The sequence below is a fragment of the Sander lucioperca genome, chromosome 17, assembly GCF_008315115.2.
Source record: "Sander lucioperca isolate FBNREF2018 chromosome 17, SLUC_FBN_1.2, whole genome shotgun sequence".
Classification (NCBI taxonomy): Eukaryota; Metazoa; Chordata; class Actinopteri; order Perciformes; family Percidae; genus Sander; species Sander lucioperca.
The window spans coordinates 17,592,765-17,616,628 of NC_050189.1; the positions used below are offsets into that span (position 1 = coordinate 17,592,765).

The 23,864-nt window shown below is 41.2% G+C and overlaps 3 protein-coding genes across 3 annotated transcripts in view; 1 reads left to right on the forward strand and 2 right to left on the reverse strand.

The window, feature by feature from the left end:
- Positions 1-23,864, forward strand: part of LOC116059868 (low affinity immunoglobulin gamma Fc region receptor II-b-like) — a 347,874-nt gene that overhangs the window by 203,549 nt on the left and 120,461 nt on the right. The window lies entirely within an intron of this gene.
- Positions 7,299-21,070, reverse strand: LOC116060894 (coxsackievirus and adenovirus receptor homolog). Its single transcript, XM_031314655.2, has 4 exons — positions 20,941-21,070; positions 19,859-20,194; positions 10,659-10,994; positions 7,299-7,796 (listed from the first exon to the last, which is right to left on the reverse strand). Exons 1-4 carry the CDS (start codon positions 21,008-21,010, stop codon positions 7,705-7,707), a joined length of 834 nt encoding a protein of 277 aa, XP_031170515.2. The 5' UTR covers positions 21,011-21,070; the 3' UTR covers positions 7,299-7,704.
- Positions 7,299-23,864, reverse strand: part of LOC118493563 (coxsackievirus and adenovirus receptor-like) — a 35,111-nt gene continuing 18,545 nt past the window's right edge. Inside the window, exon 4 of the mRNA XM_035993985.1 lies at positions 7,299-7,656. Coding sequence (XP_035849878.1) covers positions 7,629-7,656 — 28 coding nt within the window. The 3' untranslated portion in view covers positions 7,299-7,628. The remainder of the gene's footprint in view (positions 7,657-23,864) is intronic.

Here is a 23,864-nt window from a genome sequence, read left to right on the forward strand (position 1 = left end):
CTCTCAAGTTTTTGTTCCAAGTGTCAGGGTGATTCTAGGCCTTACTGACACAGAGTTACAGAGGCTAGAATGGAGGGTTTCTATTTCCGTCTGTAAAATGATTAAAATACACTGCTGTGAACACATATTCCATCTGACAGACAATCCAGGGCATTAGCCACATGTCTCAGCTTACTACAGAAAAAATCCAGAAGCCAAAAGACTCAGAAATTGATTTTATATGAATTTTTTTCTACATATATGTCTGTGCGTTTTTATGATTTCCATTTGAAAAGTGCAAAGAAAAAAGCCAATAAAGTACAAAATATAACACTTCTCAAATACACAAAGACACCCACATCAATCATACACATACTTGAAATAACTATATACATAAATATATAGAAATAAGTCATTATAAACTGCACAGGGTGTGAAATGCTTATAGGGGGCCCTGTTTTTGCTTTGACACAGCTCCAGCCATTACAAGGTTAAAATTTCACCGGCACATTTGGTATCTATCGACTTGTCTGCTCATTGGCTACAAATGTAGGCGGATCTTAGAGCATTTAAATCTAACTGGTCCGAGCAAATGTCGCTCGAGTACACGTGGGCCAAAACGCGTCAGAGGAGTCTTCAGCTTTCTTATTGGTGTATCGCAGGCAAACCTGCACCGATTGGCTTATACCAGGTATCCATGGAAACCTTAGAAGTCAGAGAATAGAGTGACGCCCACATCAAGTTGCTAGGACCCTCAGGAGAGAAGCGAGCAGCGTTAGAAGTGCAGAAATGAAAAACAGTGTAGCGATTTCCCGTTGTGATTCGGCCAGAAACGTCAAGATTGTGAGGTGAACAGCTCGTTTTAAATATAATGGCTTGGATATTCCATTTCCTTGGACTCTTGGGGATTTAAGAAAAAAAAGTTTTGGGCAAAAAATACAAGCAGTGGCTAAAGGGACAAGGAAACAGGTAAGGATGCACTACACACGGGCTGCGCTGTTTACGCTGTATTGTTTTATTTATTATAACTTTGTAGCAGTTGTGTAACTGCTATAAATCATCTTATGCTTTCTGTGTGGGCTTAATGGAATAATGAGAGTCTAAGCTTTAAATTGGTGTGTCGCATGGCTGTATATTTTTAAGATATAATGCTTTAAAGTTATAAAAACGTTTATAAATGGAGATTACAGCGACGCCACAGCCACAAGCTGTGCCGTAGACGGCACACTGAACCTATTAGCGGCGCCAGGATTTTGATTGTAGGTGGGCCTCCAGAAAACTGGATGGGCGAGTTAAAATAAGCCAAAAAAAAAAAAAAAACGGGTTCACCTTCATCTCTGTTTCAGCGCTTTTCTGCGGCACTGAGGACAGCGACTCAGTAGTCTACCTGTGTGGCTCTTGTGTCACCAAGGGCGTAGAAACCGGGGGGGGTTGCGGGACGTGTCCCCTCCAATATTGGAGACAGTCGCATTTGTCCCACCCAAAAATTATACAGCGGAGGAGAAAAATATTTGATTTTGAAATCTTTAACTCGCATGCTTTTATTTTGAAAGCGCAACAGAGCATCTTGTCACCGGCCCGCCCTCTCAACTGCTCAGACTGTTTGGGAAGCGGGGGTCTGAAGCTGGTGACAGGTCGTCAGAGGTTAAGATTAAAAGACAGCAGCAGCTCAGTTTAAGTGATTTCTTTCTCATTGGGAAGAAAAGAAAGAAAGGAAATGTGAGTTGGTAATAATTTTGTCCAGGAGGATAATTATATTTGCTGTCTAACGTTAGACTTGTTGATGTTAAGCTGATGTGATTCAACATCTAACTAGTACACTCTTGCTAGGTAAACGTTGTTACTATTAACGTTACTAGCCAACGTTGGCTGGCGAAAATATGAGGGACTTTCCAGTAATGTAATGGACAAAAGCGATTTGACACTAAAAACAGTATTTAAGATGATTGTAAAAGAACATGATTTTTCTATTAACTTAACCCATGTAACTTGAAAACGAGCAACGTTACACATCTCCCACATCTAGAAAGGAGTTAGTCTGTCTGTGTGTTTTTCGCTTGTTCATGACATTCCCATCAGTATTTTTCTATACCTTATCCATCTCCACTGCTTTCATGTGAGAGATCAGATGAAGTTCAGCTGGAAACTAATAGTGGTGACACTGGTGAGGGTGATGTAGGGAGAGCCAGCGCTGCAGAGCTGCAGGTAGGTGGTATATATTTGTGGCTGCAAATGACAGGAGGAAAAAACATTTTGGCCCTTTTGCCTAGGCCAGTGTTTTTCAACCTTTTGTGTGCCACGGCACATGTTTGACACTGAAAAAAATCACAGCACGCAAATTATTGAATGCAGGGCTGTACAGTGCTATCCAACTTTTATTTGTGACAGAAAACTACATAGGAATTGATATTTATCAGTTCATTACATCCATTCTAATGTCTTTCGTTTACCTTTACCTTCACACACCAGTTAATTAGTGGAAATGTAGAAGGATATCACACTTGAGAGTAAAAATAAGTTGGTTAAAATTCTTGATGCTGTTTTTGCCTTTCACCTTAACCTTTTGCATGTATCTGTGTCTGTTGTTGCCTCTCATTGAGGCATAAGATACAACTAAGAAAAGAAAATTTATTCAGAAAATTTGAATTCTATATGTTATTTATTAATCTACAAAACTGCATGATTAGGCCTGCAATTAAATAATTGATTTGATATTTATCAGTTAATAACTGCCATTCAAAACGTGTTTTCCTTTATCTTTACAAATGTATCTTTTTAGTAGAATAAAGTATGTTGGTGAATGTTTTGCAGTGTGGTTAATTTATGACATTTCTGTTCAAACCATTAACGGATCTGTCAGGTTTCCGATATGTGTCCCCCCCAATGTTAAACTCATTCCTACGCCTCTGTGTGTCACTGTCCTCAGCTCAGTGCTGAAGCGGACAAATACACCTTGGCGGTAAGCCTAACTTCATTTATCTCTTTTGAACGTTCAATACATAAAAAGACTGAAACGGAATTCTTACAGCCAGACTCTAACGTTAACGTTAGCTTAACTGTTGGCCTACTTGCCTTGCTGGTGTGAGGGGGTGGCTACGGGAGGACTTGACGGGGAAAGGGCGGCCGAGCAGGATGGTAACTCGTCACTTGTAACCGCGTTACTTCAAATAGCAGGAGTTTCCTCCTCCTGCTCCTCGGAGCGTTTCTTGCTGAATTTAAATGAAAACAAGCTGCGTTGCTTTGCTATGCGTTTCATATTGGCTAATAGCTACCGTCTGTGTCTGTCTCATTGAGCTTGCTTGAAAAGCTTGCGCGCCAACGTCATTCATTTCATTGGATCACTTGCTGGTGACGATGCAGCCTGTGGGCAGGCTTAAGAGTCCACACATGGGGTAGAAGCCGCTGATTGGCTGAGAAGCTTTCACTCAAAGCTTTCCTCGGGCTGCTTATTGGATGAACTGCTAGAATGAAAATCACTCGCTACTTACTATAGGCCTGGGTTAAAATGGGCGGGCCCGGACCTAAAATGGGTGGGCCCACCCAGGCCCAATGGTAGCGCCGCGGGTGAACTGAGGGCAATAAAGTAGTGAAGCCAAGAGCACAGGTGTCCTTTCATGAACTTGTAACCTGCCAGACTACTGCCAATATAAAACATGTCCTTTTCACAAGCCGCCACAAGATGGCGCCTTGGTGTAATGGGAGGAACCTGATGTTTACAAGTCACACTCCAACAGTGGAAAAAGAAATAAAGGCAGGTCTCTCGCTGCACGATCAAAGTAGTGTTTTTGATTAATCTGCCTCTCTTTCATGCGTTTGAGCATGTTCCTGTACAGCTGAAGTGATTAAAAGATGATCAGTAGCAGACACTTTTGTTTTCAGACGTTGACCCATCAACAATTCGGCAGGAAAAAGTTTCACCCCATCCAGAGGTGCATTCCTGTACTCAAGAAGAGGAAGATTGAGCTAGCTTTTTATAGTCTGGCAGAAGGGGAAATACCACTCGGGACTTTTGTGTCATAGGAGACCTTGTGTTGTGTTAACCACAGACACAAAGGAGAGAATTATAGCCATAATATCTGCTTCTATAGATCATATTTAGTGTTGAGTTCAGTTAACCATCTGACAGAAACAGTCAGATATTTATCTGAACTGTAAATGTAGTTGTTTGCTGTTCAGACATACTGTATGATAAAGAGCTGCAGTTTCTCTCTACCAACATTAAAGAGGAACTGACACCACATCCTGACACAGACTGAGGGGGGGGGGGGGGGGGGCAAATTTAAAATGTGCATTGAGCCTTTTGATACCACGTGATCCACCCACTAAGTATCCTCCATTTTGTCCTCTGATTACAGGAACAGGTCCAGACAGGCAAAATGGAGCCGTACAGACTTCATTTACCTCCTCAGCAGAGCTCTAACTGAAGCAAAGGCCTACTGTACCACCATCTACTACACTGTACCACCCTCTACTACACTGTACCACCCTCTACTACACTGTACCACCCTCTACTACACTGTACCACCCTCTACTACACTGTACTACCCTCTACTACACTGTACCACCCTCTACTACACTGCACCACCCTCTACTACACTGTACCACCCTCTACTACACTGTACTACACTGTACCACCCTCTACTACACTGTACCACCCTCTACTACACTGTACTACCCTCTACTACACTGTACCACCCTCTACTACACTGTACTACCCTCTACTACACTGTACTACCCTCTACTACACTGTACTACCCTCTACTACACTGTACCACCCTCTACTACACTGTACCACCATCTACTACACTGTACCACCCTCTACTACACTGTACCACCTTCTACTACACTGTACCAGCCTCTACTACACTGTACCAGCCTCTACTACACTGTACCACCCTCTAATACACTGCATACTGTACAGACTGCATACTGTACAGACACTCTTCTATTCCTTCATATAAATACTCATTACAAGCTGTTTGACTTTAGAAACCTAAATGATCAGTTCTTCAGTTGTTGATTGCATGTTTACTTCATCCTTTGCACTGTAAAAATCTCAGAATAAATTATATTAAATCACCTTTTCTTTTATTATTAACTCTTGAGTGTTATCAGAGAAACAAACTGTAATGGGAGCTCTCTGTTTATAACAAAGATCTTAAAGAGGAAAATGATAATGAGATGCTGCAGGTTCAAGGTTTTTTATCTTGCGTGCCTGACAGTAGATCAGTTTTCCCATAATATAGTTACTGAACTGAACTACAGGTGAGAAAAACAAAGACACAGAGGATTGAATCCTGTCCAGCGGTTACCTGGAGCACAGGCGCGTGTCAACTCGTGGAGAGCTGATCAACAGTTAAACGTGTCGTGTCTCATGCTTCTTCTTACGGTCAGCGCGCATGCTCCAACGGTCTGGGAGTTGATACTGATTGTGGTCAAAGGTAGAGCAGCTCCTCTCCTGTAGCCAATCACTGCAACAGGCCGCGTTGTTACAAAACCTTGCAGACTCTCCGCCCAGGCTGCAGTTGGGATATACTGTATCTCCGTCTGTATCGCCCCGACCGCTCTGAGAGAATCATGAAACTAGTGTGAGAGTGTTTGTGAAATCCTGGACATGTTGGACAAAGGTGTCTTCAGCTGACACCAGAGACCCTCCATCAGATTCAGATCTTAGTCTCTCAGGATCACATCCTTCCCCCAGTCTCTGCTCCTCCTCTACACATTTAACATATTCATATATTAATAGAACACACACACACAATATGAGGTTGGATATTTGGAGCGGCTTTATTTGTGTTCAAAGAATAAAAAAAGCACAACAATGAATATATAAAAGTAACAACTTGGAATCCAAATGTAGCAAAATAAAGTATTTATCAGAATAAGATAAAATAGTAAAACAGTTTAAGGCCCATTAAGGTATCTGAATGTTAAAACTGAGTTATCAACTTCCATCATGTCTCTGATCATTATTATTTCATCCATTCATTCATATTAAATAATTATCAACTGATGTCAAAGATCATCACTTTGGTATAGTTCACATTTCAAAACAAACATCATATAAATCTACTTAGTAGATAATAATCCAGTTGAAGATCTTATTTAGAGACAGACTCGTCCTCTATGTCTCCTGAGATATTCTGAGCTCCATCAGATGATTTTATAATTACAATAACAACAATATTCACATTTTAATCAAGTCCTCAGTTTAAACCATTCAAGGTTATTTCATTTTAAATAATTAGCTGGAAATATATTATTCCAAGCAGAAGCCATGAACCTTTATATGGCCGAGCATAAAACTAAAATGCTAAATAAGCATAACGTGACCTGATCAAGTTCACTACTTTCATTGAATTTTATTTAATTTCATTGTATTTGAAGAAAAGAAAAAATGACAAAAGAATGTTGGAAAAAAAAAAGAGCCAAAAATGTTAATAAAGCTTCAAAAATGCGACAAAAAATGTCCAAAATATTGCTGAAAAAAATAGTCAAAAAAAAAAAAAAAAAAAAACGCTGGAAAAAAAATTGACAAAAATAAAAAAAAGGGTAAAGTGACAAGTGTCAGAAAAGAACAACAAATTGTTAAAAAAAAAGTTGTCATTTAAAATTTTGACCTCTAAGACCAGTAAGAGCGTGCGCCCCATGTTGGCTGAGTCCTCTGCAGCGGCCCGGGTTCAAGACCGACCTGTGGCCCTTTGCTGCATGTCATCCCACATCTCTCTCCCACCTTTCCTGTCTATCCACTGTCACTATCTAATAAAGGGAAACCCCCCCCCCCCCACACACCCAAAAACATTACGTGGTCGACGGGAAGACAACACAAGGGTTAATCAACTCCTCAGTTTAAACTATTCAATGTTAGATCATTTTAAATCATTAGCTTGAAATCATTCCAAGAAGGCAACACGAGCCTTTGTATTACCAAGCAGAAAACAATCATTTAAAATTCCCTCCATATAAAATGTATTATTACCAAAACACACAGACAGATGACATGATGAAGATCTCTCTACACCTGATTAGAAGATATTTGGTGGCTGCTCCGTCTGCTGATATTTACAACTAAAGAAACATCATTTTCTGTTAAAAGCTTTCTGTAATATATCAGCTCTGAGTACAGCTGGGCTGAAGTAATGGATTACATTTGCTCATTTAATGGAGCAAAGTATTTCTGTGTAATACTGCTGAGTTTATGTTGTCTGAACATCTCTGTGTTTTCTGCTTCATTCTGATCTTAAAGAACATTTTAACTGACTTCTCTTTTATCTGAGCACAATTGTTAAGATTCAATTATTTAGTAATTTTATTTTAAATTGAGGAAAATGTATTGAAAAGTAAAAGTACTTTAAGTTACATCACTTCTCCTTTTCTTTAAAGCAACATTACTTTTACTCATGTTAAATATTCTAGTTCTCTAAAGGTAGAGTTCATTTGAACTGATTAACTTAGTCTGGGACCAACTCATCATGGATCTCAGAGCTCCAGATGATACAGATCCCAGACTCAGATCCCAGACCCCCCCTCTCACAGAGGGGAGACATTATTGGAGTCTTCAAAGTAACAGAACTTTGACTTGAGTAAAATGTATTTTTAGTAATAATTTTTTACTTGAAAACAGTATGTGGGTTTTACTGAGCAGATCTCTAAGTTGTCAGAGGAGTTGAAGTGTCTCCTGCTTCAGCAGCAGCAGGCGGTTCTGGTCTGTTGTCCCGACGTCTTTTATACATCAGGACCAACCACTGCAGCAACAGTAACTACAAGAAACACAACACCTGCTGCCAATCCACCGTTTCCACGAGCACCTGAAGCACCTGAAGATAATAAAACATATGAGTCAGTAAATGTGTGATAGTGGAGCAGTCTTCATCCTCTCTGATGTTAGAAACTGCAGCTACAACCTGATACTCATGCACGCCACACGCAGAACGCTTTACAGCAGTGGGGGGAGGGGTGACTCCACTACACTTTTCCCTGCTTCCAACATTACACCCAACATTAAATGCTGGATTTACCAAACTAACATTTCTTCACTTTCCTGGAGCACGAGCAAATAGCATACAGGAAGTCAAAGTCAAAGTCTCTTTATTAGTCTCCCTAAGGAGAAATTCGCCTTGGACACAGAGAGAAATTGCTGCAAAAGTAACAACATGGACACACATCACAGGGTTAAAAAGAAGTTAGAGAAACAAATAAGCATGAAACATCTAGGCTACTCAAATAGCTGTGCAAATTACAAATTACCATATTATAAAAACTGCTAGTAAATATCCTTACAATCCATTGTAAAAAAAAAAAAGATGCAGTAATTCCTTCATTCATTCATATCCATACATACATTCAGTCACAAATATACATTAATAAAATTTCATGGTCATATGTTCATCGCTGCTCATTTATGAGCTTAACTGCGAGGGGAACAAATGAGTGCTTATACCTGTTATATTTGCAGAAAGGAACCCTATACCTCTTTCCTGAGTTCAGTAGCTCAAACTCCGAAAACAACACATGTGAGTTATCAGATAGGATAATCTTAGCCTGCCTGATTGTTGCATAATTAAAAAGCTCCTGCGGGTTGAGGGGTGCAGGTGTTCCCATAATTTTACCTGCCGTCTTAACCAAATAAAAAATCTGAGTTTTTGATTTAACTGTCAATTTCCAAACCAGCTAGTAATACCATACCCAAGAATTGACTCTATTGTTGCTCTATAAAAGATTAACATGATATTTTTACAGACCCCAAACACTCTAAGTCTGCGCAGAAAATAAAGACGCTGATGAGTTCTGGCACAGACATTTGTTACATGTGTGCGCCAACTTAGTTCATTATCAATATGAACTCCTAGATATTTAAAGGAGGACACCTGCTTGATGTCATAACCATGGATGGCCACCGGGCTGTGATCGCCAGCTGATCTTGGGTCTACCAGCATTTCCACAGTTTTTCTTGTGTTAATCTGAAGTTGATGCGAGTTGCACCAGTTGACAAACTTGTCCACAGCAGCTTGGTGGATGCTTATATTGCTTTCTTTAGTGAGCAAACTGAGAAGGACAGTGTCATCTGAAAATACAGAAACATTGCGCCTGTTGTGTAAGTTTGCCTCTAACTTTCACCACTTATAACTAATTACGTTAATACAGCCGTTTAAAAACCCTCACAAAAACAGACAACCTGGCCTATATATTTATTACAGCCAATAGATTACTACAATCACAATAAACTACTAGTTGAGGGAACAGACTCTGAATACTTTAATGTATTTAACACTCTTTCCCCTAGGTTGACTGCAGCTATTTTGTTTTTAAATTGTTGGCGCCGCTCTGTACAGCATCAGGGGGAGGTTCAACGACTCAATGACTTTTGACTGTTTTGCCTCACATGATTACAGGATATAATGTTAACAACCACACTTTTTTCGCTTTCCTGGAGCAACAGCAGATTGGTTATATGGGCATCGCAACTCTAAGTTCACCACTCTAACTTTCACCACTAATAACTTATCATGTTAATACCCTCGTTAAAACAAGTGAGTCGAGTCCGGCGCAGTGCTCACTTCGCTTAACAACACGCTAAATTACATCACTTCCATCAAAGTCATGGCAGTATGCCGGTGCAGAATAAACATTAGGCCACACAATATTTTATATTGGCAGCATGCCAGTCCTGTACAATTATAGGGAAAACACTGTACAATAATGCAACGTAATCAGAAACATTTCTGTGAGCTAAATGTTTTGCTACAATGTTTTTCTATCAAGTATAAATTACACAGTAAGTCAGTATTTTTTAGGGGTAAAATTACTTTGAATAACATGACTCACTATATATCACATCTATGTAATAACATTAGGTTTCATTTGGCTGATGGAGATGACAACATTCCAGAGGGACAACTTTGATTTGGATGTAGGGCCACACCTGTAGGACATGTGGCAGCGTTACATAGCCATCTCCAGTCTTGCTAATACTCCTGGGGGGGGGTTGTACAGATGTAGGTGTCTTTTATGTTTATGTGCTTTATGTATCTTAATTGTGGCAATGTTTAAAGTTTGTTTTCATGAATGTTTAAAAGCCCTTCTAGGAATGCTGGAAAAATTAGCAATAGCTATACATGCTGTGATACTGTACATCGAAGATTTGTTGCACAAATGTCTTTGTCTAAGCATCTGTCCCTATTCAAATCAACATGAAATAAATAAATCTCCCGGTACCGCTGTCTTCCTGGTGGGGGGTGAAGCAGAGGGACCGTAGGCTCTGTTCAGTTGGTTGTGGGTATCATAGCAACATTTTTATCTGGTTTCCCTTGTTGAATGAGGAATAGATTACATGGATGTATTAATATAGATTACCGCCGCCTGCTGGTATGGAGAGTTATTTCCTCTCTCGTAGAACGTACGTGGTACTCGGCCGTCGGCTGGAGTCTGTGCGGTGTGTTCATTTTTGGCCAAGACAAAGGCAACGAGAGGCGACGAGAGGCGACGCCACAGTCGGCCCTCGTCGCCTCTAGTTCCTGGCTGTCAGCTTGGTGTGTCAGGTCCTTTAAATACATGTTTATGTTGAAAAAATATACGTACAAGTAGTTATGCATCTCTTTGTACATTTGCCCTCTCAAGGACATAATGTGCAAAAATAGATATTCCATTAGTTTAACAGAGACTCAACTCTACAAACTCACCTGAGACAATCAGCTGGATGGTACTGTAGACTTTAGGTTTTTCTCCCCCACTGATTCCAACTCGACACCGGTATGTTCCGGTGTCGTTGACTCTGACGTTCTTCAGAACAACAGAAAGGTCTCCATCCTTCATGTCTGGATCTCTCCGCTCCACTCGACCTCGATATGAGGAGTGCTGGTTTTGCGTAGTTGACTCTTCTGGTATGAACCGGAAGATGTGACCACCTGACTCTAGATCAGGTCTGATCCACTCCAACATGTTAATCTGAGCATCTCTGGGAGCCTGACACTGAAGAGTGACGTTCTCTCCAGCCTTCACTGTTACCTCGTGATGGTCAAAACACATACATAAATCCAGAGAAAAGCAGGAAGCAAAAGTTAGTAATACAGGAGTTACTTACATTCATATAATAATAATAATAATAATAATAATAATAATAATAATAATAATATAAGATCATCAGATAAGTAGTTCTAAATCAAAGTTGCTTATGAAAAATAAAATGTGCCAAAGTCAAAAAGCTGTTGTTAGCAACACCAAAGTTGTAGTAAAAACTAGTTTTATGATTTATGATCAACTCAGGTTCAGTTTATAGTGAAGATACTTTCTGCTTCACTTCACAGCTGTTTGATTCACTTTATCTGATATCAGAGTCATTACTCTGCTGTGGTTCAGTTCAGCCAATCATAACGCTCCGTCTCAAATGACATGAGGAGGGAGGATGAAGGAGGGGCGCACAGCGGGTTCATGATACAGGCTCACCATAACAAACTCAATTGGTGTAAATTTCATCTAACAGTTGGGAGGCACGATAAACATAAAATTTCTTATGAGCAATTATTGAAGGGGACACAAATACAAAATTGTACTTGTAGAGGATATGTGTAGTTGCTGAACTCCAGTAAGTAGGCTGGTAAAGCCATTTTATTCACTTTAACATCAGATGAAGTGATTCTTTTCTCTAATACAAATGATAGTTAACTGAGAACTGAGCCTCCTAGAAAGCAAGCTAACTAACTAGCCACCCTGCCAGCATCTAAATTAGTAAAGTTTCACAGCTTAAAGGGATACTTCACCGATTTAGCATTAAACTTTGTATCAGCAGAAACACGGTAGTATTTTTGAATGACCGTGCTTCCCTCCCTCATGTCCCCCTGAGACCAGAGATCTCTGTATTGTGGGTCTGGAAAAAAATCTTCCGATGACGTAAAACGACGATTTTTCCGTCATCGGAAGATTTTTGCCCAGAGGCAAAGGACTACAGCCAGTACTAGGAGCTACTTCCGCATAGCCCATAGGGGGTTGGACTCCGGCATTCTCCGAAATTTCACGAACCAAAACGACTGTCAGCCATCTTGAATCCTCGCGTAGCTTAGTGGCTTCTCAGCATCAAAACTTTAGATAGATAGATAGATTTATTCATCCCGAAGGAAATTTTACAACAACAATTATGTGCATTCAAACTACCGCACACGTGTACCAACGGGATACATTGGTACAGATCGGAGAATATGCAGACACTTTATTACATACGGAATACTCAACACAGCTTCGCCCCCCTGCTATGGAGACCAGCGGTGCTGCTCGAAGCCTCTGGCCGGTGAAGGGACATCATCAGCGGGGAACGTTTTTGCCTGTGGAAAACTAACGCTAGTCGGCCACCTGTTCCATCTATCCTGCTTGCAAGTGTCCGCTCATTAGACAACAAACTGGACTACATTCAACTTCAACGAAACTCCCAACGCGAGTTCAGAGACTGCTGTGTTTTTGTTGTTGTGGAAACAATTGCTGTATCGGACTATCCAGCTACCAGGCAGGGGTAAGGCTAGCTAGTGGAGGTGAGCTGTGTTAACACGGACTGCCTGGTGCAGAAATGGGGGTGCTTGTATCCAACTAACTGCTAACTGCTGGTGGAGTTTGTGACTGTTAAATGCCGACCATTCTACATCCCACACAATTTTTTATACTCGGTGATACAGCCCACCAAGCGCTAATGCTAGTAGCTATGTGTTAGCTGAACTTTATGGAGCCTATAATGTGCGTGCACTAAATATAGCCTATATAAATGTTTTTATATAATGTCGTTTTTATATATTTTAATTGTGTAACCAATTGAGCCACGGTGAAACGCTGTTTCGTGTATATGGTTGAAATAACAATAAAACACACTAAAGTTGAGTTGACTGTCTCACTGTCTGTCTGTAAACGGTATAGGCGTGGCTTGGGAGTAGACGCTAAAGCAGCGAAGCAAGTGCATTGTGGGATTTGGTGTCTTTCATCCACATGAGCCAAAAACACATTTTCTGGCTTTTCTCGGCCTAGAAGCCACCAATTTCTAAAAAACATTCACATTTCTACTACATAAGTGACCCAATTTAAAGATATATTCATCTTTCCAACGGTGAAATATCCCTTTAATGTTTTTTGTCACAGCGTAGAAAAGCACAACACTCTCGCCAGATGAGTAACACTTTGCTCAGCTCATTTTCTATAACCAGTATGTAGTATGAAAGCTAAGGTGACCAGATTTCTGAGATAAAATCCAGGGACATTTTCAGCTCAGAAGCGTAAATACCTCCAAAAAAGTTAATGTTTTTATCTTTGTAAAACTCAAAACGGGGACACTGCCCCAGGGGGGTCACTAGACCTAGAGCTGCACTGGGGCACAAGCCCCTCTAGTGGGGTCCATGGCCATGCTCACCTGTAATAAAATGTTGTCTATTTTAGTTTAAATGCATCAATCTGGTGCACTTTTTTTCAGAGGTTAGACTTGATTATTCTTATCTCTGGATGAAAATATTTGTGCTGTAGCCTGAACTATTTTGCACTTCAGAATTTGAACCATGCACACGCACAGGTTTTTCTTTTCTTCATATTTTTGCATTAATGTCACTAGGAAGCATACCAGTAGAAATATATATTCATATTTGTAAGTAAGTGGGTATATATATAAGTAAGTGGGATTGTCTGGAATCTGGCAATATAATAACCATTATGGTGGGATACACTGGCTAAGCAATTTACAAAAATGTCTGTGCTGACATAAATAGTTTACATGAGAATACATTATAATTTTGGCCCAAGGTTGGATACCATGTAGAAATTTTGTTGCAATTTCAAAACCGGCCAGACTCATGCCTTTGGCTGAGTCTCTATCTGTCAGAGGGAGAGCAGGAGTGCGATTGTGAAGACAGGGCTCTAGAGTGTGACAAATTTGGTAGCACATGCGACCAAAATTTGTAAGGGTGCGACTAAGATTTTTCCTAGGTCACAACAGTGCACCTAACATCCTCGCATCTGCTGCCTCTCCACGAACGAAGCGATGTCGTTTATATCGATATGGTTTAATGTTGCGTTACGTGACCCATTTCTTCTGTAAAGCCGTGCCTGTGTTTGGATCTCTCCTCCGCGCAGCCCTGCCCCCAATCACTCACACACGGCTCACCTGCAACATGGAGAGACACAGCGCCGCCTGTCCAAACTGCTGACATTTGTCTACAGTTGTAATTGTTATTGTATTGTTGTCACAGCTGTATATTAAGTATGAGAGGGAAATCTGTATTGGTACCAGTGTTTACGCTGGTAACTCTCTGTTATTGCGGCCGCCACGGCGAAAAACACATTAGAAGTTATTAAATGCAACTAACTTCAGTTCGTTGAGTAATAGCGTGAGATGGAGCCTGTTGGACCTGGGCGAGAGATGTGACCCATGGCCAGAATATCATAGTTCATAAAAATGCAGCGCAGTGACGATACAGACATTTCATAGCCTACACAAGACGTGTGTAACGCCGCTGACCCGCCAAAGCACATTCGACCCGTGCTGGACCCATTCATAATGAGTCAGCTGTCACTCTGTGAGTAGCATACACTTCAGTCCATCGCACTCCCCCTCTCTCCCTCTGTCTTTCTGTCGGTCTGTTTTTTTTTGTTTTTTTTTAAATATATCCTAGGCCATTTATTTCAGATAACTTTCTGAATGTGTTGCAGCTGTATATTTTCAAACTGGTAAAGGAAACCCTGTCTTTGCATTTTATTTTAATCACAATCTGTTTTAATAAAAGAGCTTGTGAAAAGTGGCTTTGACTTAAAACTGAACAGTTAGCCCACTTTGTAAAAAAACACAGAGCTATATATTGTGGATCGCCATTCAGCGTTAACGGCGACGCGAGGAAAAATTTGGGTGCACCTAAATTTTGTGTTGGTGCACCTAAATAAAAAAGTTAGGCGCACCAGTGCAACCAAGGCAAAAAGTTAGTCTGGAGCCCTGGAAGAAGTTGGTAATTTCATGGCGCAGATTAACACTTTTGCATACACTATCTCCGTGTCACATTCTCATAGGGGCTGAGCCCCCCTGAAGGTCTGATCCTAGAATCGCCTCTGCTGCTACTTCATACTTGTACTCCACTACACCTCAGAGGGAAATGTAATATTTAATTTATCTGACAGCTTTTTCTTTATTGCTTCACGCTGGGCTTGTTTCTGCAACAGCTCATTGAGTATCGGATACAGTTAAAACTATTAAGGAAATATTTTCCTTTGACATTGGTCCAGTATTAAACGAGATTGTTGCAGTCGGCAATGGCGAAATAAGCTACAATGTAAGTTAATAGGACATCAATTGTCCAGCTTGTATTTACTTCCATAAAAGTGCTTGTTTTGCCACTGACAGGCTCAGATTAATATTCTAAGTGTCTGACAACATTATGGAAAGGATTTTTTAAGGCGGTCGATCTTTCTGTTAGAGTAAGATCCCTTTTTAAACATAAAAAGTCAGCGAAATTGCATTCGCTAAACCCACCAGACTCCATGTAAATAAACATTGTAAAATATGGACATTCTAGAACATCTCTGAGCAGCGCTTGCTCTGGCTTGAGCATGCGCGTGTAGGGTGCACGAGTCAGCGTGACTATACGTTTAGTCAATGTTTTCTTTCTTTCATTCCAATTTAGGTCAGTCACAGTGAAAACCGGGGACATTTCCGGGGACAGCTCCAGCCAGCGACAGGTCACCGAAACCGGGGACTGTCCCCGGAAACCGAGGACTGTCCCCGGAAACCGGGGACGTCTGGTCACCCTAATGAAAGCACGCTGAGTGGAATTAGCAAGCTAGCTAATTAACTATCCATCAAGCTACCACACAACTTTCGTTTTAGGGCCACACCTGTAGGACATCTAGCAGCATTACATAGCCATCTCCAGTCTTGCTAATACTCCCGAACTCTGAATGAACTTTGCTACATGGAAAATCTGGTCATGTTACACTATTGTCTTCTGTCAAATCTGGATGTTTGCATACACATTAACTATGAGGAATTCTTGTTTAAGCTGCAAGCATCACAACACCAGTTCCAAACAATTTTGAATGGGCACTGCGCTAGTTCTCTACTAAAGGAGCTAAGGCATGGAATGAGCTGCCCATGGAGCTAAAAACAGTGCAAAATAATAAGCTTTTTAAAATTAAACTGAAGAGGTTTTTAATTGACAGTCAGACCTATAGTCACATATAGGGGTGGGACGGCGTGGGGTGTTGTTTAGGCGCGGGGGGGGTGGGGTCTACAGATGTAGGTGTCTTTTATGTTTATGTGCTTTATGTATCTTAATTGTGGCAATGTTTAATGTATTTTGTATTTTTATGAAAGCCCTTCTAGGGACGGGCATTGAAAATTAGCAATAGCTATAAATGCTGTGATGCTCTACATTGAAGATTTGTTGCACAAATGTCTTTGTCTAAGCATCTGTCCCTATTCAAATAAACATGAAATAAATAAATCTCCCAGTACTGCTGTCTTCCCAGCGGGGGGTGAAGCAGAGTGACCGTAGGCTCTGTTCAGTTCTGCTGAGAGAGAGCAAACGCTGTTGGTTGTGGGTATCATCACACCCGTCGCTATGGGCGGGCCATAGGGGGCTGGGCCCGCCCCCAAAAATGCGCCACTTGAGGCACAGATCTCTTAAAAAAATTACTTTAATTTTAATTTTATAATATCATAGTTGCTAATTTTGTGTTACATTAATGTTGCATTTTTTATCATTAAAACATTAAAAATATAAAGAAACAATGGTGTGATTTTGTTTGATTGATGGGAATCTACACTGCAACAGCCTATCACGGCCTTACTAAAAAGAAAGTTAGTCTACGTACGTGACGTAGCCTACGTCAGTGTAGCCGCTCAACAGTTACCGCGCATTTTTGAAAGCTGGATGAGTTTTCACCGGCTTACTCGCTTCAGTTCATCATGGATATTCGTAAGAGGTTGAAAAGCCCACCAACAGTCTCCTCTGCCAAATTGGATACACCGATGCCTCCTGATGTTGTAGCTGGAGAAGGAGATCCTGGACGACAGTCTGAGCCTGATGCTAGTAGCTCCGTGGAACCCGACCCTGGGCCTGGCAAGACCTGCAGGTCAAGTACAACTGCGACTGGGGCAGCATTTGGGCCACAACTGCCTGTTGAATCAGTGGGTGTGAGTGACCTCAGCACGGACAAACCCAAACAGGTTGTGTTGAGGAAATATCCAGTCAAAATGTTTGGTTCAAAAGAAATATCATTTTCCTCTAGCTGGTATTTGAACAGGGACCGAGTACTCGGTGGAAAAGGACTCCGCATTTTGTTATGCCTGCAGGAAATTCAAATCTGTATCATCGGACGCGACCTTCTCCATTAAGGGATTTAATGATTGGAAACATGCAATTGAAACAGGCAAGGGCTTAAATAAGCATGCAGCTTCAAAAGAACATTTAGCCTGTGAAGCAATGTGGAGAGATTCAGAAAAACGTAGAGAGACAGGAAAAGAGATTTCCACTCTCTTAAATTCAGAGCAACTGGCTCGCAACAGATACTACATTTCAGGCGTAATTGATATGCTGGAGTTTTTAGTGGTGAATCAATTGCCGTTACGTGGAGATAATGCTGGTTTTGCCAGTGTACTAGATGACAATAGCTCCATGGGATGTTTTTGTCTCTCTTTGAGTACACCATGCGCAAAGATCCCGAACAGACAAGGATTACAAAAACAATCCCACAGAATGCACGCTATACCAGCCCACAGATACAAAACGAGATTATCAAAATGATGAGCAAACTCGTGACAGAGGAGATAGTGAGACAAGTCGGTGATAGCTGGTATTCAATTAAAGTGGATGGCACACGGGATCCTTTAGGCCAAGAAAATATATCTGTAGTTGTGCGTTTTGTTGACGAAAACTATGGTGTGTGTGAGCACCTCTTGGTAATGGCCACATCTGAGAAAGGTGATGCAGAGGCTCTGACAGGTGTCATCATTGATGAGCTCACCAGCGCCGGACTCAGCACGGACAAAATCCTGAGTCAGGTTTATGATGGCGCATCACTCATGTCTGGCAGGCATGGTGGTGTGCAGAAATTGCTCCAAAACAAGCTGGATCATGACATTCCATATATTCACTGCTTTAATCACCAACTTCATCTGGTCGTGATTCATGCCATGTCCAGTGAAGCAGCTGTCGAGGATTTTTTTGGAGTATGCAACATGCTGTACAACTTCATCAGGAAGCCAACCGTGGCTATTCTGTACAAAGGCGATACCCTGAGACGTCTCTTGGACCAGAGATGGACTGGCCACTTGGCACCAGTCAAAGTTGTGGTGAAGAGTTTTCACGACATATCCACATTACTGACCGAGGTGGAAAACACACGAGGCCTTGGAGCGGAGGTGCGCGTCGAGGCAACGGGGCTGCTTCATGCCATTACGCAGCACAGTTTTCTTTTCATTGTGCACCCTCTTATGAAACTGTTGTCACATTTCGAGCCGCCTAACAGACTACTACAGGCCGAAGACATGGACTTGTTCACTGCGGTGACACTTGTGAACAGCGCTTCTGACTGCGTGAAGACACTGCGCACAGAAAACGAGTTTTCTGCACTATGGGATCTCTGCGCTCCACCAGCATCGGCCACCGAGGCTGTGCCGGTGACCGACCCTGGTCCAAGCAAGAGAAGACGCACAATTAACAAGAACCTCCACGGATTTGCAGTTGAAGAAACAGTTGGTCAGCCACAAAGTGACATAGACGAAAAGACTGAGTTCATGAGATTGTTTTACAGTGTTATCGATGCTGTGCAAGGAGAGATGAATGCGTGTTTTGGAGAGCGCAGTAGCGAGCTCATTGGCGCACTGGCTGCTTTGAACCCAGAGGCCGAGGATAATTTCCTGGACCCATCAAAGGTAACCCCTCTCCTGGTATTAGCTGGAACTGATGTGGTTGAATCTGAATATACTGTGGCTCGTGAGTTCCTGGTGAAGAAAACGACTGACACCCCGGTTCCCCCCGAAGATGGAAAATGGACAATAGCCAACATCCTCAGCACGTTCAACTGTGCACTCCAGGCTATGCCAACTGTTCTCACAGCCTACACACTTGCCCAAACTTTAGGAGCTTCCACAGCAATGTGTGAAAACTCATTTTCCACGCTCAAAAGCGTCTTCTCAGAGCATCGGCACAGTATGCTGCACAGACGCAAGGCCCAGCTGATTCAGCTTGCTTTTGAAAAGGACCTCACTCACAAGTTTAAGTCCGAGTGGAAGGATACTTTGATGAGGAGGTTCTACTTGGAGAAACGCCGCCTCCCGCTGTACTGACAGGAGGGACTGGAGAGAGGACAGGGCTGCCTCCACTCAAAGTACCAGTAAGTTCAAAGTCTCTGTGCGTGTGTGTGTATGTGCATGCGTGCGTGCGTGCGTGCGTGCATGTGTCATGGCAATGCATATCCCTCTGTTGACTGCTTTAAAATGCAATGTTTGAGAGATGCTTCTGGTGTTACATCTAATATGTTGTATAGTCAAGTGTTTTATGGATATTCATAACATTGCTTTTATGTAATGTGGTGTAGGCTATAGGCTACCTGGTCATATTGCTGTTGATGAGATAGATGAGATAGATTACATGGATGTATTAAGATACATCCATAATAATAATTTTATAATTTTTGGCCAAGACAAAGGTGACGAGAGGAGACGGGAGGCGACGCCACAGTCGGCCCTCGTCGCCTCTAGTTCCTGGCTGTCAGCTTGGTGTGTCAGGTCCTTAAAAGACATGTTTATGTTGAAATAATATACGTACAAGTAGTTATGCATCTCTTTGTAAATTTTCCCTCTCAAGGACATAATGTGCAAAAATAGATATTCCATTAGTTTAACAGAGACTCAACTCTACAAACTCACCTGAGACAGTCAGCTGGATGGTGCTGTAGACTTTAGGTTTTTCTCCCCCACTGATTCCAACTCGACACCGGTATGTTCCGGTGTCCTTGACTCTGACGTTCTTCAGAACAACAGAAAGGTCTCCATCCTTCATGTCTGGATCTCTCCGCTCCACTCGACCACGATATGAGGGGAGCTGGTTTCGCGTAGTTGACTCTTCTGGTATGAACCGGAAGATGTAACCATCTGACTCTAGGTCAGATCTGATCCACTCAAACATGTTAATCTGAGCATCTCTGGGAGCCTGACACTGAAGAGTGACGTCCTCTCCAGCCTTCACTGTTACCTCGTGATGGTCTAAACACATACATAAATCCAGAGAAAAGCAGGAAGCAAAAGTCAGTAGTAATAATAATAATAATAATAATAATAATAATAATAAGAAGAAGAAGAAGAAGAAGAAGAAGAAGAAGAAGAAGAAGAAGAAGAAGATCAGATGAATAGTTCTAAATCAGGACTTGTATTAGAGAAAGTTGCTTATGAAAAATAAAAATGTGCCAAAGTCAGAAAGCTGTTGTTAGCAACACCAAAGTTGTAGTAAAAACTAGTTTTATGATTTATGATCAACTCAGGTTCAGTTTATAGTGAAGATACTTTCTGCTTCACTTCACAGCTGTTTGATTCACTTTATCTGATATCAGAGTCATTACTCTGCTGTGGTTCAGTTCAGCCAATCATAACGCTCCATCTAACCCTGAAGTGATTCTTTTCTCTAAAACAGATGCTGAACTGAGAACTGAGCCTCCTAGAAAGCAAGCTAACTAACTAGCCACCCCAGCGACTAAATTAGTAAAGCGTAGAAAAGCTCAACGAGCTGGCCAGATGAGTGACACTTAGCTCTGCTCACAAGCTAAATAACTTTATGACTGCTAATCCAGCAGACTCGTGGAAAAATTCATCACTTTTTTGTCATGACTAATTTATTAATGACTCAGCATCATCTGGATTAGAGAAAAGAACCCGCCTTGTCAGTCTACTTACTGATGCACGGACTTCTGTGTATAGGTTAGGGATGGACACACACGCACACGCCCACAGCTCACCTGCAGCCAGAGTAAATATCCATACTGACATGAAGAAAGTCACATGTGGTGATGATGTTAATGCAGCCATGGCAGCAGACTGCTGCTAGTGACCAAAACCTGCCCAGACAGCTGCAAGAGCAGTTCTCACTCCGAACGCGTAAAATACGGACGTTTGGTCAGTGGCTGTCGGCGTCTGAAAGGACGACAAAAAAAAGCGTCCTTCAGCGTGTGTGGTAGAACATACCGGGGAGAGCAGCTCGATGTAGGGCTGAGTAGTGAGTAGCCTATTATGAAAGTCCGAAAACAGCATAGGGAGGTTGGTTGGGGTGGTGGCTGGTAAGTCAAAACACAGGACTTTCACACAGGAGACCGGCGATGGTGTCCCGACGTGCACGGCAAAGGACACTTTTAATCAATCAATAACAAACGCCAAAGCCAACTGACCAAACGTCCGTATTTTACGCGATGGGAGTGAGAATTAGTGATGGGACGTTTGACACTGAAGCCGTTTCTCAATGTCAAGGATCCTTCCTTGGTAGGACTAGTGCTTCCAAGTCGGGTCCTTCAGAAGCTAGGCCAGGCTCTTCCTTAGCATTCGGAGAACATGTTTTTTTTTTTTCTTTTTTTTTTTTTTTTTTTATTGACAAAATGCAGTTTACAAAAAAAATCAGGTACGCAATGATAGCACGTGAACAACAAGTGCACAAACTTATGAAAATAAAAAAAGTAAATAAATAGAAACATACGAGGCAATACAACAAATAAATAACCGACATTACAAACAAGTACAAGAAGGCATACATACAGTTAGTCTGAGGTTTCAGGGGGAAAAAAGCTCTACAGTTTCCACAATTGTGATACTTTTTTTGTTATCCAACGTTTTAAGTGACTTCAGTAGAAATTTAAATTCTATGAGAAAAGGTACAAAATTAGGAGATGAGTTAGAAAATTTCTGCTTGTGAATATAGAATTTTGCATACAGAATAACAAAATTAATTAGATACTCAAGAGCACCATTACCTGAATTATCATAGAAACAGATGATATCTTTAAGGTTAAAGGAGTAGATAAAGTTGGTGGGTTCAAAGAAGTAAGACTCCAAATCTGTCCAAAATCTTTTGGAAATTTCACAATCAAAAAATAGGTGAGATATTGTTTCAATGTTCTGTTTACAAAATGTACAGGAAGAGTCAATGTCGGTAAATCCAGCAACAAGGGGATTAGTAGGGTATATGTTATGTTAACCAATTTTTTATAAGTAGAATTAAACCATTTGGGATTGCACGAGTTAAAGAATTAAATCTCTGAAAGGAACTGGAAAACTGTGTACATTGATAAACTGTTCATAGGATAGCATATCACCAGATTCATCGAAAAGATTAAGAATGTGATTTAAATCTCTTTGGAACCAATTAGAAAAAAATAAGGATTTGTTCCTAATGACCAGTGTTGGGCAAGTTACTTCCAAAATGTAATACATTATAGATTACTAGTTACTGTCATTTAAGAGTAATTAGTTATATTACAATATTACTGTCTCTGAATTGTAATGCGTTACACTACTTTTGCATTACTTTTGAGTTACTTTCACCAAAATAACAGGGGAAGTTTGATATGGCAGCTAGCTTGTGAATCCACTTTAATACATCATAGATTATTCATATTTTGTATAATTAATATAAATATGCAAAGTAACTAAAGCTATACAAAATAGATAAGTAAAACGTATAATAGGCAAGTAGGAGAAAATGAAAATACTCAATTAAAAGTACGGCATTGTTGTAAAATGTTTGTTTATAGCACTTCAATAAGAAATTCATGTTGTTTAGTTTAAAACACTCTAAAGGAAATGTTCAATTATAGTGTGATTAAAACTCACTATTAACATTATTTACAGTACTTGATTTACAGCTGATTTGTGAAAAGGTAGCCTACACAACCTTATTTAACAGTAATTTAGTTTTACTGCGAACCGTCACAGGAAGTGCTTTTATTTTGAAGTAGGCTACACGGAAGTTGTCTGTTGTGTAGCCTACTCTTGCTAGCTTACTGAGAAGCAACATGTCCGTCAGGCTCAAGTTGTTCACTTTCTTGTTTGTAAAACTGCAACATATTGAACAGTAAATGGTCACAGTAAAAGACAAGCGCTTTTGGTCGTCATTAGAAGCCATTCCACTACAGGCAGAGTTACTCTCCACGGCTGATAAAATGCAATGATATTTACGTGTAGCAAGCCTCTACATTAATTCCCGACATGTTTATATCTGTCAGCCGCTGACGTACCGTCACCTGTTGGGACATACATGCTGTCCGGACCGTCACCTGTTGGGACATACATGCTGTCCGTACCGTCACCTGTTGGGACATACATGCTGTCCGTACCGTCACCTGTTGGGACATACATGCTGTCCGTACCGTCACCTGTTGGGACATACATGCTGTCCGTACCGTCACCTGTTGGGACATACATGCTGTCCGTACCGTCACCTGTTGGGACATACATGCTGTCCGTACCGTCACCTGTTGGGACATACATGCTGTCCGTACCGTCACCTGTTGGGACATACATGCTGTCCGTACCGTCACCTGTCGGGACATACATGCTGTCCGTACCGTCACCTGTTGGGACATACATGCTGTCTGTACCGTCTCTGGTTCTGGCTCTGACCACGGGAACAGAAACAGGACAGCTCACTTCAACGCAGCGTAATAACTCCTGAAAATAATATCCATCTCGCAAATGTATCTGTCTCTGCAGTCATCTCAACCATCGAATACAGCGACAGGAAAATAATACGGCTTTTTTTTTTTCCTGTGAAGAAATGTGTCGCGGTGTTGGTGAATTCTTAAAAAAACCAATGCACCACTAAATGTTGCGTTAAAATGCGTTGTAACTCGCGTTACTGAGATTGTAACGAGTATAATATTACCGAAATGTAATT

Excerpts from the sequence above, each read along its gene's own strand:
- LOC116060894 (XM_031314655.2), bottom strand. The coding sequence starts at position 21,010 with ATGGCTGCATTAACATCATCACCACATGTGACTTTCTTCATGTCAGTA. Across the intron at positions 20,195-20,940 it reads GATATTTACTCTGGCTGCAG|ACCATCACGAGGTAACAGTG; the intron begins GTGAGCTGTGGG and ends GTATGTGTTTAG. Across the intron at positions 7,797-10,658 it reads CATCCAGCTGATTGTCTCAG|GTGCTTCAGGTGCTCGTGGA; the intron begins GTGAGTTTGTAG and ends TATTATCTTCAG.